The 18840-nt window shown below is 45.6% G+C and overlaps 1 protein-coding gene across 1 annotated transcript in view; it reads left to right on the top strand.

Annotated features, from left to right (window-relative positions):
• Positions 1-1905: 1905 nt before the first annotated feature.
• LOC141100006 (uncharacterized) overlaps positions 1906-18840 on the top strand; it is a 28120-nt gene continuing 11185 nt past the window's right edge. Inside the window, exons 1-3 of the mRNA XM_073588180.1 lie at positions 1906-2633; positions 2799-2958; positions 3064-3553. Of these exons, the coding sequence (XP_073444281.1) occupies positions 2588-2633; positions 2799-2958; positions 3064-3553 (696 nt within the window). The 5' untranslated portion in view covers positions 1906-2587. The remainder of the gene's footprint in view (positions 2634-2798; positions 2959-3063; positions 3554-18840) is intronic.

Genomic DNA, 18840 nt, shown 5'->3' with positions numbered 1-18840 from the left:
CTGGGGTGTCAATACTTTTGGTCACAACTGTAAAAGGTCTAAGTAAATCAACACAAGTGATGAATAATGGGGCATCAGTGCAATATTTTCAACAGATCAAAGTAAATAACATTTGCACGCCCAAAAAAATTAATGAAACCTCCATGCAAAGTGTTCTTTTTCTGACCATATATTTTTTTTTTTTTTAAGTGTAATTGTATCAGATAAAGAAAATAATGTGGCTTCACTGAAATCGTCTTCTCATGGCAAATAGAAGCATTCGGTGAACTGTTAAAATGTAGGAAAAATCTTACTTTGCAAGATGGTGGACGTTACACAAGGCATGGTTACAAAAGATTATTCAAAGGTCCGAAAACTGCTTTTTTTCCCTAAAAAATTACATTTCTCAGTGTTCAAATAAAAAATCACATAGAAAATCACACAGAGTGAAAGAGAAGTGACTGCAAGTAAAAAAGGAAAGAATATGCATCTCTTCCACCAAAACTTGCTAACACTTCAGAGTTGTGGTTGATCAAAATGTAAAAAATTAGTCCAAAAGCCAGTGAAATAGATAACTTTAAATCCTTGCAAGACTATAAAGTTTACTAATGTGACACAAAATCGTGTAGGTTTTCAGTTAAGCTTTTGAGAATAAACAACAATGTAGTCTGAATGATGTGATTGGAGACAGGAGACTGTTGAAACAAAAAAGAGAAAAAATGGACCATGAAACCTTAAGCTGTCAAACCCTTTACTGGTTTTCAAATGTTAATGGAATTCCGACAATATGTTGAGAGCAGGATGCACTACATTAAAGAACAATCAACTTTTCGTACTTTTTTAATGGTATGATGGTTCCCTCTTTGCAGAATAATTTAATGAATAATAATTTGGTTATTTTATTTGAAATTTTTTTAAAAGAAAGGTTCATATACGGCTTTAAATATGGCTAAGGCTGGTTTCACATTTGCGCTTTTGTGCGCAGCGCATCGTGCGCACCAGTGCGCATGCGCACTGCGCACCTATATTTAACATGATGTGCGCATGGTCTTGCACATACTTGCGCTTTCGTGCGCATGCGTTTTTTTGTCTTTCGCGCCAGGCGCGTCAGACGCAACATGTTGCATTTTTGGTTCCGCCCTGTCTCGTCAAAAAAACGCATGCGCACGCTTGTGCACGGAATGCGCAAAAACTCCACATTGGAGCCTATGGGAGCGCATACGTGCGCATGGTCTTGCGCACGCTTGCGTTTTTATGCACATGCGTTTTTAAGATAAACACGACTGAAATGTGGTCTAGACAGTAAAAAAAAAAAATTAAACCAAGGTGATAAAATGGTGTGGGCACTGGGATTCCACAATACTTTAAGGATTGCTCACGAGTGGACACACAGCACAAGCTGCACCAATGTAAGTATGAAAAACCTAATGTCTGGCTGAAATTTCAATACATTTCTATAGTACTTATGTCTCTTTTTTTTTTTATTGCAGCATGTCTTCATCTGGTGAGGAATATGTCCCCGGGACAGGGCAAGAGGCAGAAGAAGTGAGTACCATGCTTCCGTATGGATTGGAAAAAATAAACACATGTGGTTAATTTTTTTGGTTTAATTTTCAGACCTCATCCTCCATCACGCCACCACCACCGGAGGAACGGCAGGAGCAGCAAGGCCAAGTGCGGGCGGGAAGACGTGATGTAAGTACAGACGGACTGTTTTTTTTTTTTACTTATTTTCTAGGCTGGTTTATTTTTATTTATTTTTTTTTGGTATTTTTTAAAGTTTTTTTTTTAAATTTTCATGGTTGTTTTTTTCGATGTTTGTTGCTTTTTTTTGCATTTAAAACAAAAAAATTTTTCATGGCTTGTGTACCAATATCTAAAGCTCAAAGTATGTATGTGTGTATGTGTATATATGTGTGTGTGTGTGTGTGTGTGTGTGTGTATGTTTGTTTGTTTGGGTATATGGGCACGGGACTATGGGATGGCGGATATGTATGATGGTATATGGGCACGGGACTATGGGATGGAGGATATATATGATGGGTATATGGGCATGGGACTATGGGATGGAGGATATGTATGATGGTATATGGGCACGGGACTATGGGATGGAGGATATGTATGACGGGTATATGGGCACAGGACTATGGGATGGCGAATATGTATGATGGGTATATGGGCACAGGACTATGGGATGGCGAATATGTATGATGGTTATATGGGCACAGGACTATGGGATGGCGAATATGTATGATGGGTATATGGGCACAGGACTATGGGATGGAGGATATGTATGATGGTATATGGGCACGGGACTATGGGATGGAGGATAATTATAATTTTCTATAACTAACCACAGTTAGTTACTATGCCCGGGCAGCGCCGGGCTCTTCAGCTAGTTTTCGAGATTTTTTATTTTAAAATCTTTCAAAGATTAATGTTTGTCTTTCTTTTCTAGGCTCCACAGCGGGAGGAGGACCTCGCCCTGGACAACGACGAGCTCATTCGTCTAGTCCAGGAGCGAGTCCCGTTGTGGGACACCCGTCACCAACTGCACTCGGACAACGTGGTGATCCGGCGGCTCTGGAACGAGGTGGCCGCATCGCTGATGGATGGCTGGGACCACGCCTCTCCCCGGGTCCGCAAGGATTTTCGTAAGTATTTAAATGCAGTGTGATGCAGCAGTGATCTTGGCCGGGATCACCCAACTGTGTGTGATGCTATTAACTCCATGGAGTTTCTATCATCACACACAGTTGGATGATCACAGCCTCCAGTGCATAGTCTTACTTTTTTCTTTTTTTTTTTTTCCACCACAGTGAACAAAGTCAGAACCCGTTGGCGCTCGATGAAGGACCGCTTCAACAGGGATATCCGTCAGGAGAGTCAGGTTCGCAGTGGTGCTGCGGCAAGGACCGGCACGAAGTACAGATACCATCGTGCCTTGGCATTTTTAAGACCGGTCCTTGCCTCCCGAACGTAAGTATTTTCTAGTTGTATTGTGTTTTATTCTGTGCTTTTCTATTCCACAGGAGTTGGCGATTGTTAATTTATGGTAGTAATTTCTTTCTTTTCTTTTCACAGCACCTGGAGCAGCACCCTGCAACCTGGGCCCAAAGCGGTCCTTCATCAAGCTGCCCCGGACCCCTCCCAGCCATCCATCAGCGAGGAAGCACCTTGCAGGTCTGCACCACAGTCATCTGGAGACCAGGAAGCTGGTCGCTCAGGTGTTCCCCTGTCCCAGGTCTCTGCCACTGTTTTTGCGGGCACTTCCCGCCAGCAGCGGCAGAGGACCTCGGACAGGCCTCTCATGCCCGAGTTCGTTGAATTGAGCTCGGTCTTTCAGAGTAGCCTCAAGGCACTCTCCGATAGACTTGAGAGTGGTTTCCTCCTTTTGGACCAACGCTACAAGTCTATCGAGGGTCGCCTTGAGCGCCTGGAAGTCGACCTCGCCAGACCAGCGCATCATTTTTATACCCAAATAGCTCGGGACACGGCGGAACACCTTACCCCTGACCTCCAGTTGACTGTCATGCAGCCTGCAACAATGCTTTTATGCAGGCTATGCAGCAGAGTAGGATTATGCAGCAGTCAGTGGTGGCATTTCCACCGGTGCCACCCCTGACTCGTTTTACAGCATTACCTACTTCTGCTGCATATCACTGCACAGCCACCACACTTCCAAGCCTCGCCAGACACCAATATACCGCCCCAAGTCCGAGTGCAGCTGGACACTTACCCGCCAACATAATGCCAAGCGCTGCTCCTGCCTGGCCCACCACTGCTGCCGCCACCACCACTGGATGGCCCGTCGTCACCACCCCTGCCTGTAGCGCCGCCACCACCACCACCAGCGGGAGGACCACCCCGGTATGGACCGCCACAGCCACCACGCCTGCATGGACCGCCACCACCATCAGCACCACCACCTCGGAGCAGCATCAGCTGGGGGACCCGCATTCAATATTTACGGCCCCTGCCAGGACATCCACCACCACCAGCATGCCACAGCAGGTACAAGATCCTGGCAGGCGGTCCACAAGCGCCAGGCGGTCCCCCAGCTCCAGCCAGTCCACAGCCTCCAGGCGTTCCAGAGGCTCAAGGCGGTCCAGAGGCTCAAGGTGGTCCAGAGGCTCAAGGCGGTCCCCGGGGTCTAGCCAGTCCTCAGGCTCTAGCGAGGACAGCAGCAAGATGACGGGCCACCGTCATAAAAAAACAAAGAGGAGGACTCTTACCCTCCCTCCTCCCTCACCTCCCACTTCACAACTTTCCTTGCCTCGGCTCCCTTCCCCCACTTCTTTGGTTCCTCCTTCCCCTAGAACCCCTTACTCCACCCAAAGCCGTTCCTCATCCCTCCACACCCCCCAGTTTCCACCAACTCAAAAATAAGTAAAATAAATGTTATATTTTTATTTCAAAATAATGTTTGGTTATTGTGTCTTTCGACGCCTGCACACACTGCGCCGTACACTATGGTTTGTTTTTCTTTAGTTTATACCGGATGGTCAGCCATCCAACTCTGAAAGGGATACTATATTTCATTTTTTTTTTTTTTATATATATATATATATATATATTTAAATATATATATATATATATATAAATAAAAAAAAAATGAAATATAGTATCCCTTTCAGAGTTGGATGGCTGACCATCCGGTATAAAGTAAAGAAAGGGAAACCACCAAAAAAAAATAAAAAATAATATATATATATATATATATATATATATTTATATATATATATATATAAATTTATATATATAAATATATAAATAAATATATATATATAAATATATAAATATATATATATATAAATATAAATATATATATATAAATATATATATATTTTTATATATTTATTTATATATATATATATATATATATATATTTATATAAATATATATATATATATATATTTATATATATTTATATAAATATATATATATATTTATATAAATATATATATATATATATAAATATATATATATTTATATAAATATATATATATATATATATATAAATATATATATATATATATATATTTTTTTTTTTATGGTGGTTTCCCTTTCTTCACTTTAACCTGGGCAGGTGAGTAGTGGAGTTTATTAAGACACAGTACACTGGGTACAGGTATAAAAAACCATGTATTTTATTTTTAACAAACAACAAAACTATTAAACCATTTGATCCTGCCATGCTACACGACCAACATCGGATAAAAAGAAGTCTGCAAATTGGTCCCTCATTTGGGCAACTTCGACTGAGGACCGAAGAGGGTGCTGAGTAAAATCTGGCAAAGGGTTGGCAGCAGGCTCATCCATGTCAAAGTTCGGCCGCTCCTTTGCCATAACAAAATTGTGCAGAACCACGCATGCCTTCACCACCTCATCCACTGTTTCCATTTTGAGATTGATGGCGGTGCTGAGAATTCGCCATCTGGACACTAGAATGCCAAAGGCGCACTCTACAGTCCTGCGAGCCCTCGTAAGCCTGTAGTTGAAAATTTTCTTGCGGTGGTCCAAGTCACGGCTGGAGTACGGCTTCAGCAGGTTTGGGCACATCTGAAATGCCTCATCCCCAACCACTACAAATGGCAGTGGTGGAGTTTGGGTTTGGGGAAGAGGCCGTGCCAGTGGAAAATTGAAATGGTTGCCGTACAACCTCCAGCCCATATCAGAGTTCTTAAAAGTCTGTGAATCGTTGCCCCGTCCGAATGCCCCTATGTCCACCGCCACAAACCGTCAGTCTGCATCCGCAATGACCATTAGGACTGTGGAAAAGTACTTCTTGTAGTTGTAGTACTCGGAGCCACTTCTTGCGGGTTTTGTGATGCGGATGTGCTTCCCGTCCACCGCTCCTAGGCAGTTCGGGAAATTGCAGACTGCCCAGAATTTCTCCGATATTTGAAGCCACTTTTCGGCAGTGGGCAATGGCAGAAACTCCGGACACAGAACATCCCACAGAGCCCTGCAGGTGTCGGCAACAATCCCGGATAAAGTAGAGATTCCCAGCCGGTACTGGAAATGCAGGGATGAAAGACTCTCTCCAGTTGCCAGGAACCTGCCAAACATAAAAAGAAAAAATAATTATATTTCTGTCTTGGGTATTACTAAAAACACTGAAAATAAAAAAGTACATGGCCTAACTATTTTGCATGTTTTTTTAATACAACATAGCAAAAAAACATTTTATAAAGGCTTGGGATTAGTACATGACAGAAGAAAAACCATTATGCAAAAAAGCAATTTCCCAAAAATAATGTTAAAATTCAATAGCCAAAAAAAAACCTAATTTTTTGGACCAAAAAAAAAAAAAAAATGGAAAAAGCCAAAAAAAATTATGCAAACATAACAACATACATACCGTAAGGTGACAAGGAGCCTTTCTTCGGGAGGAATGGCACGCCGGAGCTGAGTGTCCCGTCTCCGGATGTTTCCTTCAACCATACCCAGCAAGTCAAGGAAGCTTTCCTGGGACAGCCGTGTATAGTCAGCAAATTTCTCCGGGTTTTCCTGTAGCTCGCTGTACAGCGTGTGATATGCTCCACGGCTTGCCCGGAGTTCGATGATTGGATGCCTCCAAAACCGACGCCGCTGCCGTCTCTGCTGTCTCTCCCTCTCCCTTTCTTGCTGGCAACAAAAGGCATACGCCTGAGACAGCGCGATGTCAAGATTCAGCTTGAAGCGGAAATTATCCAGACGCAGGTCCATCTTGACACTGGAAACAGCAGCAAAATCTGATGGATTCAGCAGTACAGGGTCTATAAAACATTCCAATGACACACGCCCACTGGTGACCCATTGGTGTTCAAGGATTTTTCTATTGTGAAATGTCACACCTAAAAACGCATGCGCATAAAAAACGCAACCGCATGCAAAAACGCATGTAAAACGCAAGTAACGCTGCGCTATTTTGACGCATCAGCGTGCGCATGACGAAAAAAAACGCGCGTTTGTTTTGCGTTTTTCTTTGCGTTTTTTATGCGCACGATGCGCTGCGCAAAAAAACGCTAATGTGAAACTAGCCTTATACATGCAATCTATCTGTTTTGTAATTGAAAGTAAAAAAATAAAGTAATAGTATGATTGAATAGAATGAATGCGTGCACTTTGGTATATTTTAATATACAAAGGCTAAGTACATATATCAATTAAATACATCTAATGATTAAGTATATATAAAGATTAACTACATACAGTATACTTACATCACCACCAAGAGGCTTTTAAGCATCATCCGTCTGGAATATCAGAGAAGCAACACCAAGACAGAGAACCCCTGGAAGATTCAATACACTGCATGGGCGTCCCCAATTATGCAAGTATGAACACACTGTACATGTACAGGTACCCCATTTTTGGCATCTGTCTTTGTTATGTTTCTCTGGTGTTAAATAGTGATTTACACTATGTAGTAACTCAAGTTTCACCCAGCCCTTCAAGTGGCCAGCTTTCAAGGTCGTATGAAACTAAGATATCATGTAGTCATCAGACAAAGGGCCATAAACCCTTAGGGCCCCGTCACACATAGCGACTGACCAGTGATCCCGACAACGATATCAACCTGTCAGGATCGCTGGTAAGTCGCTATGTGAACGCTGGTGAGCTGTCAAACAGACAGCTTCACCAGCGATCAGCGCAGCAACACCGAGCGCGTGGCATCGCTGTGTACATTAGTTACCAGCGCATTGATGCAGGGAGCTGGTAGCTAAGGTACACATCGGGTATCTAAGGGACGTGCATCCCTTAGATACCCGATGTGTACGTTAGTTACCAGCTCCCTGCATCAGCGCGCTGGTAGCTAACGTACACATCGGATATCTAAGGGATACATGTCCCTTAGATACCCGATGTGTACGTTAGTTACCAGCTGATCGCTGGTCTCCCGCCTGTCACACGCAGAGATGCGTGCTGGCCAGCGGGAGACCAGCGACCAAAAAAATGTCCAGGGATTTCCTACAGCAATCAGCGATACTGGCAGGGGGGCCGGTCGCTGATCGCTGTCACACACAGCGATCTCGCTGGTGAGATCGCTGTTGTGTCACAAAACTTGTGACTCAGTAGCGATCTCGCTAGCGAGATCGCTATGTGTGACGGGGCCCTTTGAATATAAAAGCCACAAGGATTTCAATAAAACCACTACAGACAGAGGTTAAGTAAACTGTAAAGTTTTACAATCACAAACCATAAACATATGGAAGCTTAGAAGGGTTTGTGAAGTCAGTAAACAATCAGTTCTCAATATTGTTGCAGAATGATATTTTTCTTTCACATCTGTACATCTTTTACCAGGAATACAGCTAGGTAATTGTCTGAATGCATTCTGTCTATTTCAATATGGATTCAAAAGATCCATTTGTATATTCGCACGACACTATTAACAGCAATCATATGTATATTCAGCCATTCTTAAAAAAAAAAAGATTAACATATAGACTACTATGGATAATCATGACAATGTTCTTGACCAGTATCTATCGGTAAGTAATGTTCAAAATATGTTCCACTATGTATCCTGTAAATAAAAGAGGGAACTGCAAGAATGTGAAGATGTTCTAAAACATAACTGTGACCATGGTCACTATTCCAAAACTGTTCCATTCTGCTGTGGTGTAAATATTGGAGACTCAATAGATGATCTGACATCGTTTCACAAAAATTTCTTTACAGATAAAAATAGCATTTATTATTAGTCCTGTTTATTATCCTAGAAAGAAAGAAGGAACATGCAGTCTCCCTCATCCAAGTTATCTCAGCCAAAAATGATTACATTACGTACTCTGCGTCCACAAGCATTCAGCTGTCAATTTTTGCTATTAAACACTTCCCATTGGATGCAGCCAAAGTAACGGCTTTCAATACGATAAAATATATCGTGTCAAAATATATCTTTATAGTTAACTACTGAACCAAATTAACAGCATTTCTTTATCAATGTTATATACTGTAGATTGTGTCCAATTTGATCAACCAGTCAACCAAAAACTGAGCTTAAAGGGCATGTCACAATAAGAGATATCGCTAGCAATATCGCTATAACTTGTGACGTTATAGCGATATTGCTAGCGATATCGCTATGTCTGATACTTACCTACAACCCGCTCCCCCGCTGGTTATCGCTGATCGCGCGAGATATGGCTGGACTGTTTCTCGTCGTCAGCTTCATGCGGCGCTTCCTGCTCTGACGCCGAGCGACGCGTGGAGCCGGGCGGGAGGACGCAGGATCGCCTGGTGTGACAGGTAAGTAGCGATCCCGGTCCCCAGCGATGTCGCTAGTGAGATCTGCCTGTGTGGCAGCTCACTAGCGACCACTTAGCGATGCACCAGCGATCCTGACCGCTTCATATCGCTGGTCGGGATCGCTGGTGCATCGCTAAGTGTGACAGCACCTTTACAAGTGATGTCTTTAAAGCACAAATAATTTCTGAAGGATTTGCAAACAAGGCTGTGGTTTACAAAGGCGGGGGTACCTTGGTAACAAATATACTCTTGTCATCACAGACACACTTGCCCTAAATTGTACTGCCTATAACAGCACAGAAGACGTTCCCCCTGGTCATCTATTGGCTGTTAAGGAGGAGACAGTGATGAAGGCCTCATTAACAAGTAGGCCAAATGTAAAGTACCATGTCTCCTATACTAGTAATGCCCATACATGCCGTGCATTGGCTGACAAACATTTCCCCATGGTGGCGAACTTAGTAAACAAAATTTTAGTGCAATCATAGACATACTTGCCCAACATTGTACTTCCATAAACAGTGCAGACCACGTTTACCCTGGTCATGTCATTGCAGAAAAGAGGTACACATTGAAAAGGTTTCAGTACCAAATGTGCACAAAGTAGTGTTGAGCGACTTTTGGTTTTTTAGGGTCGAGTTTCGTTTCATGAAACCTGACTTTTCCAAAAGTCGGGTCGAGCAAAATCGGCCGACTATAGGGAAAAGTCGGGGTCGTCCCGAAACACGAAACCCAATGTAAGTCAATGGAGAATTAAAGTCGGCAGTGAGAGGAGGACAGGAAACACACCAACAGTGCCCATTTGAATGCCAAAAGCATAAATTCTTGTTACTGAAGCTTGCCAACCTTAATTAACTTCATAATACTAGTTAGACAATGAAAAATGGGGGTTATTTGGCTACAGTTGTGGGGGGGAGGGCTGGCTCCAGGTTTTCGTGGGCCCAGGGCCAAAGAGCGCCCCTTTAACACATACCACAACTCATGATGCTCCGATACGGCAGAGAAATAGCAGTATAGTACAATGAAAAAAACTTCACTTCTTACATCTCATGACTGATATCCATTTTAAATTCTCCAATACCTCCAAAAACAGACAGTATATAACTCCATACAATATTATGGCCAGCGCTTAGTGCGCTATACAGAGTAATGAGGCTCATATATTTCTCCATACGGAATCATTATTCCCATATAATGTTTCAAACCGTATATGATGAGCTCCACATAATGCTACAGTATATGTTGGTCCCAATGGATGAAGCTCCACTGTCTTATGGGCCCAAATAATGCTCCATATATAATGGGCCCCATTTCTACTGCTCTAGTGTATAATGGGCCCTGTAAATGCTGCTCCAGTGTCTGATGTCCACCTTTGGAATGCTCCAGTGTATGGTGGGTCCCATATATCATTCACCAGAGTATAGTGCTCCCCAAAAATTGCTGTCCCAACACTGAAAACAATTACATAAGTCTCCTTGCTAGGGAATCCCTGCACTACTCTGAACTCCTTGTCGTCCCCATCTTCCATCTCACTGCACTTGGCAGTTTAGGCCCTCCCACCGGCAGAGACACTTTTGAGTACTATGCGGTGCCCTGTGCCAGTGCCATCGCCCATGAGTATGCCCCCCCACCTGCTCAAGGAACCTGCACTTTCATCTGCACCTTCCTCTTTGTCACCGTGTAAGGTGGTATAGTATGCGGGAAGGGGAACCTGAGTTTCCTCTGGGTCAGATTCTGGCTGTGTAGAGGGGAATGTAGTGGTCTGGGTCAATGTACCAGCAGCATCATCCAGCAGTGGCTGGGCCTCAGTGCACTTGTGGCGTCCCCAAGAGTACGGTCACCACTGTGGCATTGCCTTCCTCCTAGGGAGTGTGTTGTCAAGCTTGGGAGCAACGAAGGATATCTCTAGCAGTGAAACCAACACACAACACATTTCCCACTCCAGGCCAGCAGGGAGCCCTCTGAACCTGACTGCTGAGGAGCTGCTCTCTGTGGTCGGGAGGAGGTAAGTTAGGGCACTCTGTGCAGGGAAGGGGAAGTGTGTGGATATGAGAAGGGGAGCTGGAGGATGAGCAGAGTTAAGGCTCACTCCTAGCTGGAGCGCATGGTCCGGATTCCGGTCTCCGAGTTTGTAGGGACACTGACGTTCCTGCAGCAGAAACCGGGGGAAGTAGCAGCTATAAATGCTCTGTACCCAACTAAGGCTCGGAGGCCCCAGCATCGACGTGTGCGAGGCAGAAGAAAAAGGCTACAGCTGTCTGCCATACAAGTAAAGTCTGAGGAACATCTGTTAGACAGGAGGCGTTTCAGTGAACCACGGTCCTGTGAGTGGTTCCCCCACAAGCGCTAGAAAGGAGACGTGCAGGAAGGTACATGTTGGCGGAGTGTTGGAAGGGAGCTTTCCATTCTGGTCCCGGAGGTTGGCAGAGGTCCTGACCCGGAGGACACAGCACGGAGGCAGGCATCTGTGTAACCTGCAGACTGTGAGTAAAGCTTTGGAACTGCACGCTCTGGTGTCCTACAGTTATTCCAGCACCGCAACATCTGGGTACCAGCACCTACACCGCCTGTGCCTTTCCCCCATCACTACATCTACACTTCCCTGGGACTCCAGCTCCACCTGTGGGGAGCTTCACCATCTTTGCTGCACAACACCATCAGTCCCAGAGGATCTGCATGCAGCGTTGGCTAACATCTATGTTGCCGAACACCACAGGTGGCGTCAAACTATCTATATAAACTCTTTACCATTATACCACGCCATTTACATGGGCGCCCAGGGCCACCGTCCGGGTCACCGCTGCTGTGACACATCCCACTGACACCGGCCCGGTACCGAGTACCCCACAGCCCTGGGAGGCCGACTCATATGCCGACTGCTGATCGGGCGGCGTTATTCCCACGAACTTCCAAACAGCGTCCCTGAAGGCAAAGTTTTTGGTTTCCGGGGGCAGTATGATTGCAAAGCTGAACCTTAAAGGAATGTCCAAAAGGGCACCACCAGGAGTGGATCCTGTGGCTTAATTGGACTGCACCCGGGAAACCACTACCATACAAGCTACAGAAAAGATGGACAGTTTGCAAGCTTTGTCGATTCTGTGTGTGGTGTGGTATGTCCGTTTGTAGTTGTGCTAGCGATTTCTCAGCTTTATTCCGTTAACGACCGAGACTCCGGCATGGCCCCGTGGTACGCGTCAAGCTTACTAGAGGGATACGTGAGGCTGTGGCACGTGAGATCGAGCAATAACAGGTCTACCATTCCAGTACATGTTCGGGGCTGCATGCACGCTACACTGAAAGGACCAGCTTTTGTCGCTTACAGGTGCAGATAACCTGCTGAACTCCGTTAGTGATGGGGATCTGGGATTCAGATTATTCCCCGCGAACGATGATTTCCCAGCAAGTTCAGGTCAACCGCAATTCCGGAGTTAGGCCTAACCGTCATTCCTGAAAAAATTACGGGTCCAAACCACAGGTGCTGTAGCTTGCTTAACAGCTCGGCAGCCGTTCTCAGGCCCAGTATGGATGCAACAACATTGTAGAAAGTCGATAAAGGGTACAGTTTCACCGGATAACACATATATATGTAGCCTAGTTTACACATTAAAAATATATGTCTATAGATCAGGAGGCAGACTCAGATGTTCTCAGGCCCAGTATGGATTTGACCAGATTGTACAAAGTTCAGAAAGGGTACTTTATCACTGGATAGCAGGTATATATAGCATAGTTTAAACATGTAAAATCTCCGTGTTCTCAGTATGGATTACACAGCAATCTAAAAAGTGGAAAAAAGGAAATGCATTTGAGGAGTACACAACTATATACTTTTGGTGTTATTTTTAAATCTTCATATATATTTCTGTCTCAGTAATGCAGTCCAGCCTGTCCGCAATAAGAAATGAGATGCATACAATTAGTGACATAAAGGCTATTGATTGCAGAAATCTAGGAATTATTATTCACGGGAAAAACTTCCGTTACAATTCTCATAGGCGATGCTGACCCTCAATTAATTTATGTGTTGAGACAGTGAAAGCATTTTTTTGTGAATAAAGTCTTGCTGTATCGCACTTCCGTTGATTCCATCACTGTTACTCATCTCAATCCAATTTTTATCACAGGGAGCGATGTAAACATGGTGCTCACTGGCTATCATGATCTGTCACGTAACTTTGGAGTGCAAAAGACAGAAGCCACAGGCCGTAGGCGATTCTATTTGATTGGCATGAGAGGGCACATTTTGAAATGTGCGCCGGAATGTCACACGTTTGTGAGTAGGAAAACTGGGAAAGCTGATGATAAACCACCACTGCATGTAATTGTGAGTCGACGTCCATAAGAAATGGAAGCCACTGATCATCTGGATCTAGAGCCCGGCCAGCAGGACAGGGCATAGCTACATCTTAACCATCATCTTTCAGTTCAATCAATTTTTAGTGGCAGTCCCAGTAAAGGATTTGACAGCCCAGACAACACAGCGGAGGAGCAGGGAGAGGTAAACATTGCAAATGCTGGGTCCCTGCCCAAGCAATGGGGGCACACTCGTGGGCGTCGGTACTGGCACTGGGCCCCTCATAGTACGGCGGTGTGTCTGACGGTGGGTGTGCACCACCACTGTCAGAAACACTTGATTGCACTATGAGGGACCCTATGCCAGTGCCCGCGCCCAAGAGTTGGCCTACCCACCTGTCCAGGGCAACGGCACTCACACGGTTTTGTGCACTAGGTGGTGACCCCGGCCATGGGGGGGCCGCCCACTTAGGGAGGTTTACAAAGTGGCATATGTAGATGTGGGTCATTCAGCTGCTGCAAAAGGCGAAATAGGTCAAGTTCGCGGAATAGGAGGAGGACCAAAACAAGCCATTTTTCTGGCAACCTATGTGTCATCAAGGGAAGGTGGGACAAAATCCTTGGAAACCCATGCATGGTTCATTTTAATGAAGGTTAGATCATCCAAATTTTGGGTTGACAGACGAGTCCTTTTTTCTGTCAGGATTGATCCAGCTGCACTGAAGACTCTTTCCGATAGCACACTTGCAGCTGGGCAAGCGAGCTCCTGTAAGGCATATTGTGCCAATTCAGGCCAGGTGTCCAGTTTAGCGGCCCAATAGTCAAAGGGGAATGACCTGTGCAGGAGAACATCGATATGGGAGGAAAAGTAGTTGTTAACCATAGTTGACAACTGCTGTCTCCTGTCACTTTCCATCGATGCTGTATTAACAGTTGTGTGAGCGGTCCATGAAAAATCAGTCCACAACATTGTCATGAAACCCCTGTCTACAACGCCACTTCTGCTGTGTGCACCACGAACACCTCTGCCAAGCTGCCCCCGGCCCGTACGGCTCATGTGAGAACCATCACCATTGCTGTGTGCTGGGAATACCTCAACCAACCGGTTAACCAGAGTTGCTTGTTTAGTAGCCAATATTAGGTCAAGGTTCTCCTGTGGCATGATGTTTTGTAATTTGCCTTTATAGCATGGATCCAGGATGCTGGCCAACCAGTAGTCGTCATCGTTCATCATTTTGGCAATGTGTGGGTCCCTTTTTAGGATCTGCAAGGCATAATCTGACATGTGGGCCAATGTTCCCGGTGTCAATGATGCACTGCGAGTGCTGGGTGGAGGAGCACTTTCTGGCAAATACACATCCCTCCAGTCACGCACAAATCCTGTACCAGACCTTGCCACGCCAACATTTTCACTTGCCCCACGAGATGCATCCTCCTCCCCTAAGTAATCATCCCAATCATCATCCTCCTCCTCCTCTTCTTCCTCCACCTCGTCCAGGAGAGGTCCCTGAGCAGACAATGGCTGAATGTCATCAAGGATTCCCTCCACCTCTTCCTCCTCGTCAACATTGGCTGCAGACGCCTGCTCCTTAAGGTGCGTCAAAGTTTGCATGAGCAGACGCATAAGTGTAATGCTCATGCTTAGGATGGCGTCGTCTGCGCTTACCAGCCGTGTACATTCCTCAAAACACTGAAGGACTTTACAGAGGTCTTTCAGCTTCGACCACTGCACACCTGTCAACTCCATGTCTGCTCTCAAAGTGCCTGGCCGTGTATCCTCCCACAAATGCATTATGGCCTGCCTCTGCTCGCACAGCCGCTCAACCATGTGCAGGGTGGAGTTCCACCTTGTTGCAATGTCGATAATGAGGCGGTGGTTGGGAAGGTGGAGCAATCGCTGCAGCTTCTGCATACGAACGGAGTGTACAGGCGACCGGCGGATGTGCGCGCACAGTCTTCGCACCTTCTGGAGCAGGGCTGTTAACTCCGGATAATTTTTGAGGAAGCACTGCACCACCAGGTTCAAGGTGTGAGCCAAGCAAGGTATGTGGCTGAGTTTTGAAAGGGCTATGGCTGCCACAAAATTACGGCCGTTATCACTAACTACCTTGCCTGCCTCAAGATGTACACTGCCCAGCCATGACTCAGTTTGTCGCTGAAAGTACTCGGCCAGCACCTCGGCGGTGTGTCTGTCGCCCAAACACATGATCTGCAACACAGCCTGCTGCCGCTTTCCACTAGCTGCTCGATAGGGGGACACCTCGTGTGCAACAGTGGCAGCTGCAAATGGAGTGCTCGTATGACTGCGCTCTGTGGACAAGCTTTTGCTTCTGGAGAAGGAGGAGGGTCGAACGCCTACAGCCAACTGTTTCCTATACCGTGGGCTAGGCAGCACTGTCCCCTGTGGAACCTGCATCCACCACATTAACCCAGTGCGCAGTGATGGACACGTAACGGCCCTGGCCATGCCGACTGGACAATGCCTCAGTTGTGAGGTGCACCTTTCCACTCACTGACTGCTTGAGTGCATGGACAATGCGGTCTTTCACATGATGGTGGAGGGCTGGGATGGCTTTGCGAGAGAAGAAGTGGTGACTGGGTAGGTCATAGCGTGGTACTGCATAGGCCATGAGTTCGCGGAAAGCTGCGTTTTCCAACAACCAATAGGGCATCATCTCTGACGAGATTAGTTTGGCAATGTGGGCGTTCAAACCCAGTGTACGTGGATGAGAGACTGAGTACTTTCTTGACCTACTCATAGTGTCTGGGAGGGTGAGCTGGACTTGAGAGCTGCATATGGTGGAAGTAGCGGTGGACAGGGCGGACTGAGAGAGGGTTTATGATGGTGATGGAGTTGGTGTTCTTTCTGATGGCCTAGATTCAGTCTTTCGTTGATATAACAGTGGGATTCCCTGAATGCTGTGGCCTTGCAATGACACCTCAACATTTGCTGCTATGCTAACCGGTGGGCTTACAGTGGGGGAAACAATGTAGCGTTGCTGACTACCTTCTTTGTGATCAGTTGCACATGTGGTACTTGAGGTTTGGTGTTGTGTCCACGCTTGCAAGTGCATGCTGGTTAAATGTCTAAGCATGCAACTGGTATTCAAATTTTTCAGATTTTTCCCTCGACTAAAGGTCTTTGCGCACTTCTTACACATAACCTTGGCCTGATCATGAGGATTTTGGTCAAAAAAGTGCCACACTGCACTCTTCCTACTTTGGCAGACATTTTGCGGCCTAGCACGCTGTGATATTTTGACCCTCTGGACAAGCTGTCCAGCAACTCTTTTGATATTTGGAACCTGTCTTTGGAGTGCTCCGGGCCTGCCAGATAACAGCTGTTGCGATGTCAATGTCTGCTGTGGATGCTCCTCCTCCTCATCTGAGCTATTGGAAGCAGCACCCTCTTCCCCCAATGGATGCCAATCTGGGTCAACAACTGGGTCATCCATCACCTCCTCTTCAATGTCATGTGCACCTTCCTCTGTGTCACCGTGTATGGTGGTATAGTGTGCAGGAAGGGGCACCTGAGTCTCATCAGGGTCAGAATCTGGCTCTGTACACTGCGAGGACAATGTAGTGCTCTGAGTGAATGTACCAGCAGAATCATCTATCAGTGGCTGTGCATCAGTGCACTCCATGTCAGATTCATCTTGGCCTGGGTAATTCACCATTTCACTTGATAATCCAGGCATGGTATGTGAAAACAGCTCCATGGAGTAATCAGTAGTATGGCCTGCATCATCCTTCAATCTTGGTTGGGGTGAAGGACACAAGGAAAGGTGTGGTTCATGAACATGAGCCTCCAATGACGACTCAGTGCTTTTATTTTTTACAACTTCAGAAGAGGAGGCAATAGAGCTGGAGGCTGAATCAGCAATGTAAGACTAAACTTTTTCCTGAAGCTCTGGCTTTAAAAGCGGTTTGCCAACTCCTAGAAAACTAAGCCTTCGAGGCCTTCTGGAGCCAGACGATGACGCAGGCTCAACACCTCCAGCATTCTGTCCTATTTTTCTTTTGCCACTACCATCAGATCCACCACCAACACCATCATTACCAGCTGCCAACCCCCGCCCAATTCCACGGCCTCTTCCACCAGCCTTCCTCATTTTTGGTAGAAATGTAGACAAAATCCAACAAACTATATAGTAATGTAAAACAAGGTACAAGGTGTCTATAGGACAGGGGAGATTTTGAATTTCTGCACACACTTGTGGACACTGGACACTTTTGGATTGTGTGAGGCCCACTGAATATCACAGCGCTATGTCACAGGCTCGATGTCGCAGGTGTGAAAAATGTGACTAGAGGATAACGGAGATTTTGAATTTCAGCACACACTTGTGGACACTGGACACTTTTGGATTGTGTGAGGCCCAGTGAATATCACAGAACTATGTCACAGGCAGAAATTGGCTAGTGTATGACAAACTACAAGGTGTATATAGAATTGGGCAGAATAGGAATCTCCCTAGAGTGTAGGTCTGTAAGAACGGAACAAGTCCTCGACTTATCCTTACAGAGCGACACACAGATAGCTTCACTGTGGCTGTGATAACAGCCGTTACACGGTACTGAGAGAGGAGCGTGCACGTACACGGCTGTCCGGTGTATGTAAAATTGTCAAGCTCCGTGTTTTTTAAGTGTACGGACTGACACACGTTGTCGCTCTATAGTTTTGAATGTGATCAAACAGCAAATATATTTAACTGTTTGAAAACTAGACAAAACTAGAAGGTGCAGGTCTGTAAGAACGGAACATGTCCTCAACTTATCCTTACAGAGCAACACACAGATAGCTTCACTGTGGCCGTGATAACAGCCGTTACACGGTACTGAGAGAGGAGCGTGCACGTACACGGCTGTCCGGTGTACGTAAAATTGTCAAGCTCCGTGTTTTTTAAGTATACGGACTGACACACGCTGTCTCTCTATAGTTTTGAATGTGATCAAACAGCTAATATATTTAACTGTTTGAAAGCTAGACAAAACTAGAAGGTGCAGGTCTGTAAGAGCGGAACATGTCCTCCACTTATCCTTACAGAGTGACACACAGATAGCTTCACTGTGGCTGTGATAACAGCCATTACACGGTACTGTGTGAGGAGTGTGCACCGCTGTATGGTGTGAAAAAATGCACGCTCAGTACCTCACCAGGACAAAAAAAAATTGGGATTGCTTTTAAAAAAGCAGTTTGCAGAGCAGTGGGTAAACAGCAATGCAGCCGTCAGGAAGCCTTAGAAGTCAGCCTAACAACCAACACCGCTGATCCAGCAAAATATAGCCTCCACTTGCACTGCACACACAGTGACTGGTGTGTTGTAC

This window comes from Dendrobates tinctorius, unplaced genomic scaffold (assembly GCF_039654945.1).
Source record: "Dendrobates tinctorius isolate UK_male_01 unplaced genomic scaffold, ASM3965494v1 ptg000011l, whole genome shotgun sequence".
Taxonomy (NCBI): Eukaryota; Metazoa; Chordata; class Amphibia; order Anura; family Dendrobatidae; genus Dendrobates; species Dendrobates tinctorius.
Note: the sequence above shows the minus strand (reverse complement) of the source record. Positions and strands in the feature narration are given on the sequence as shown.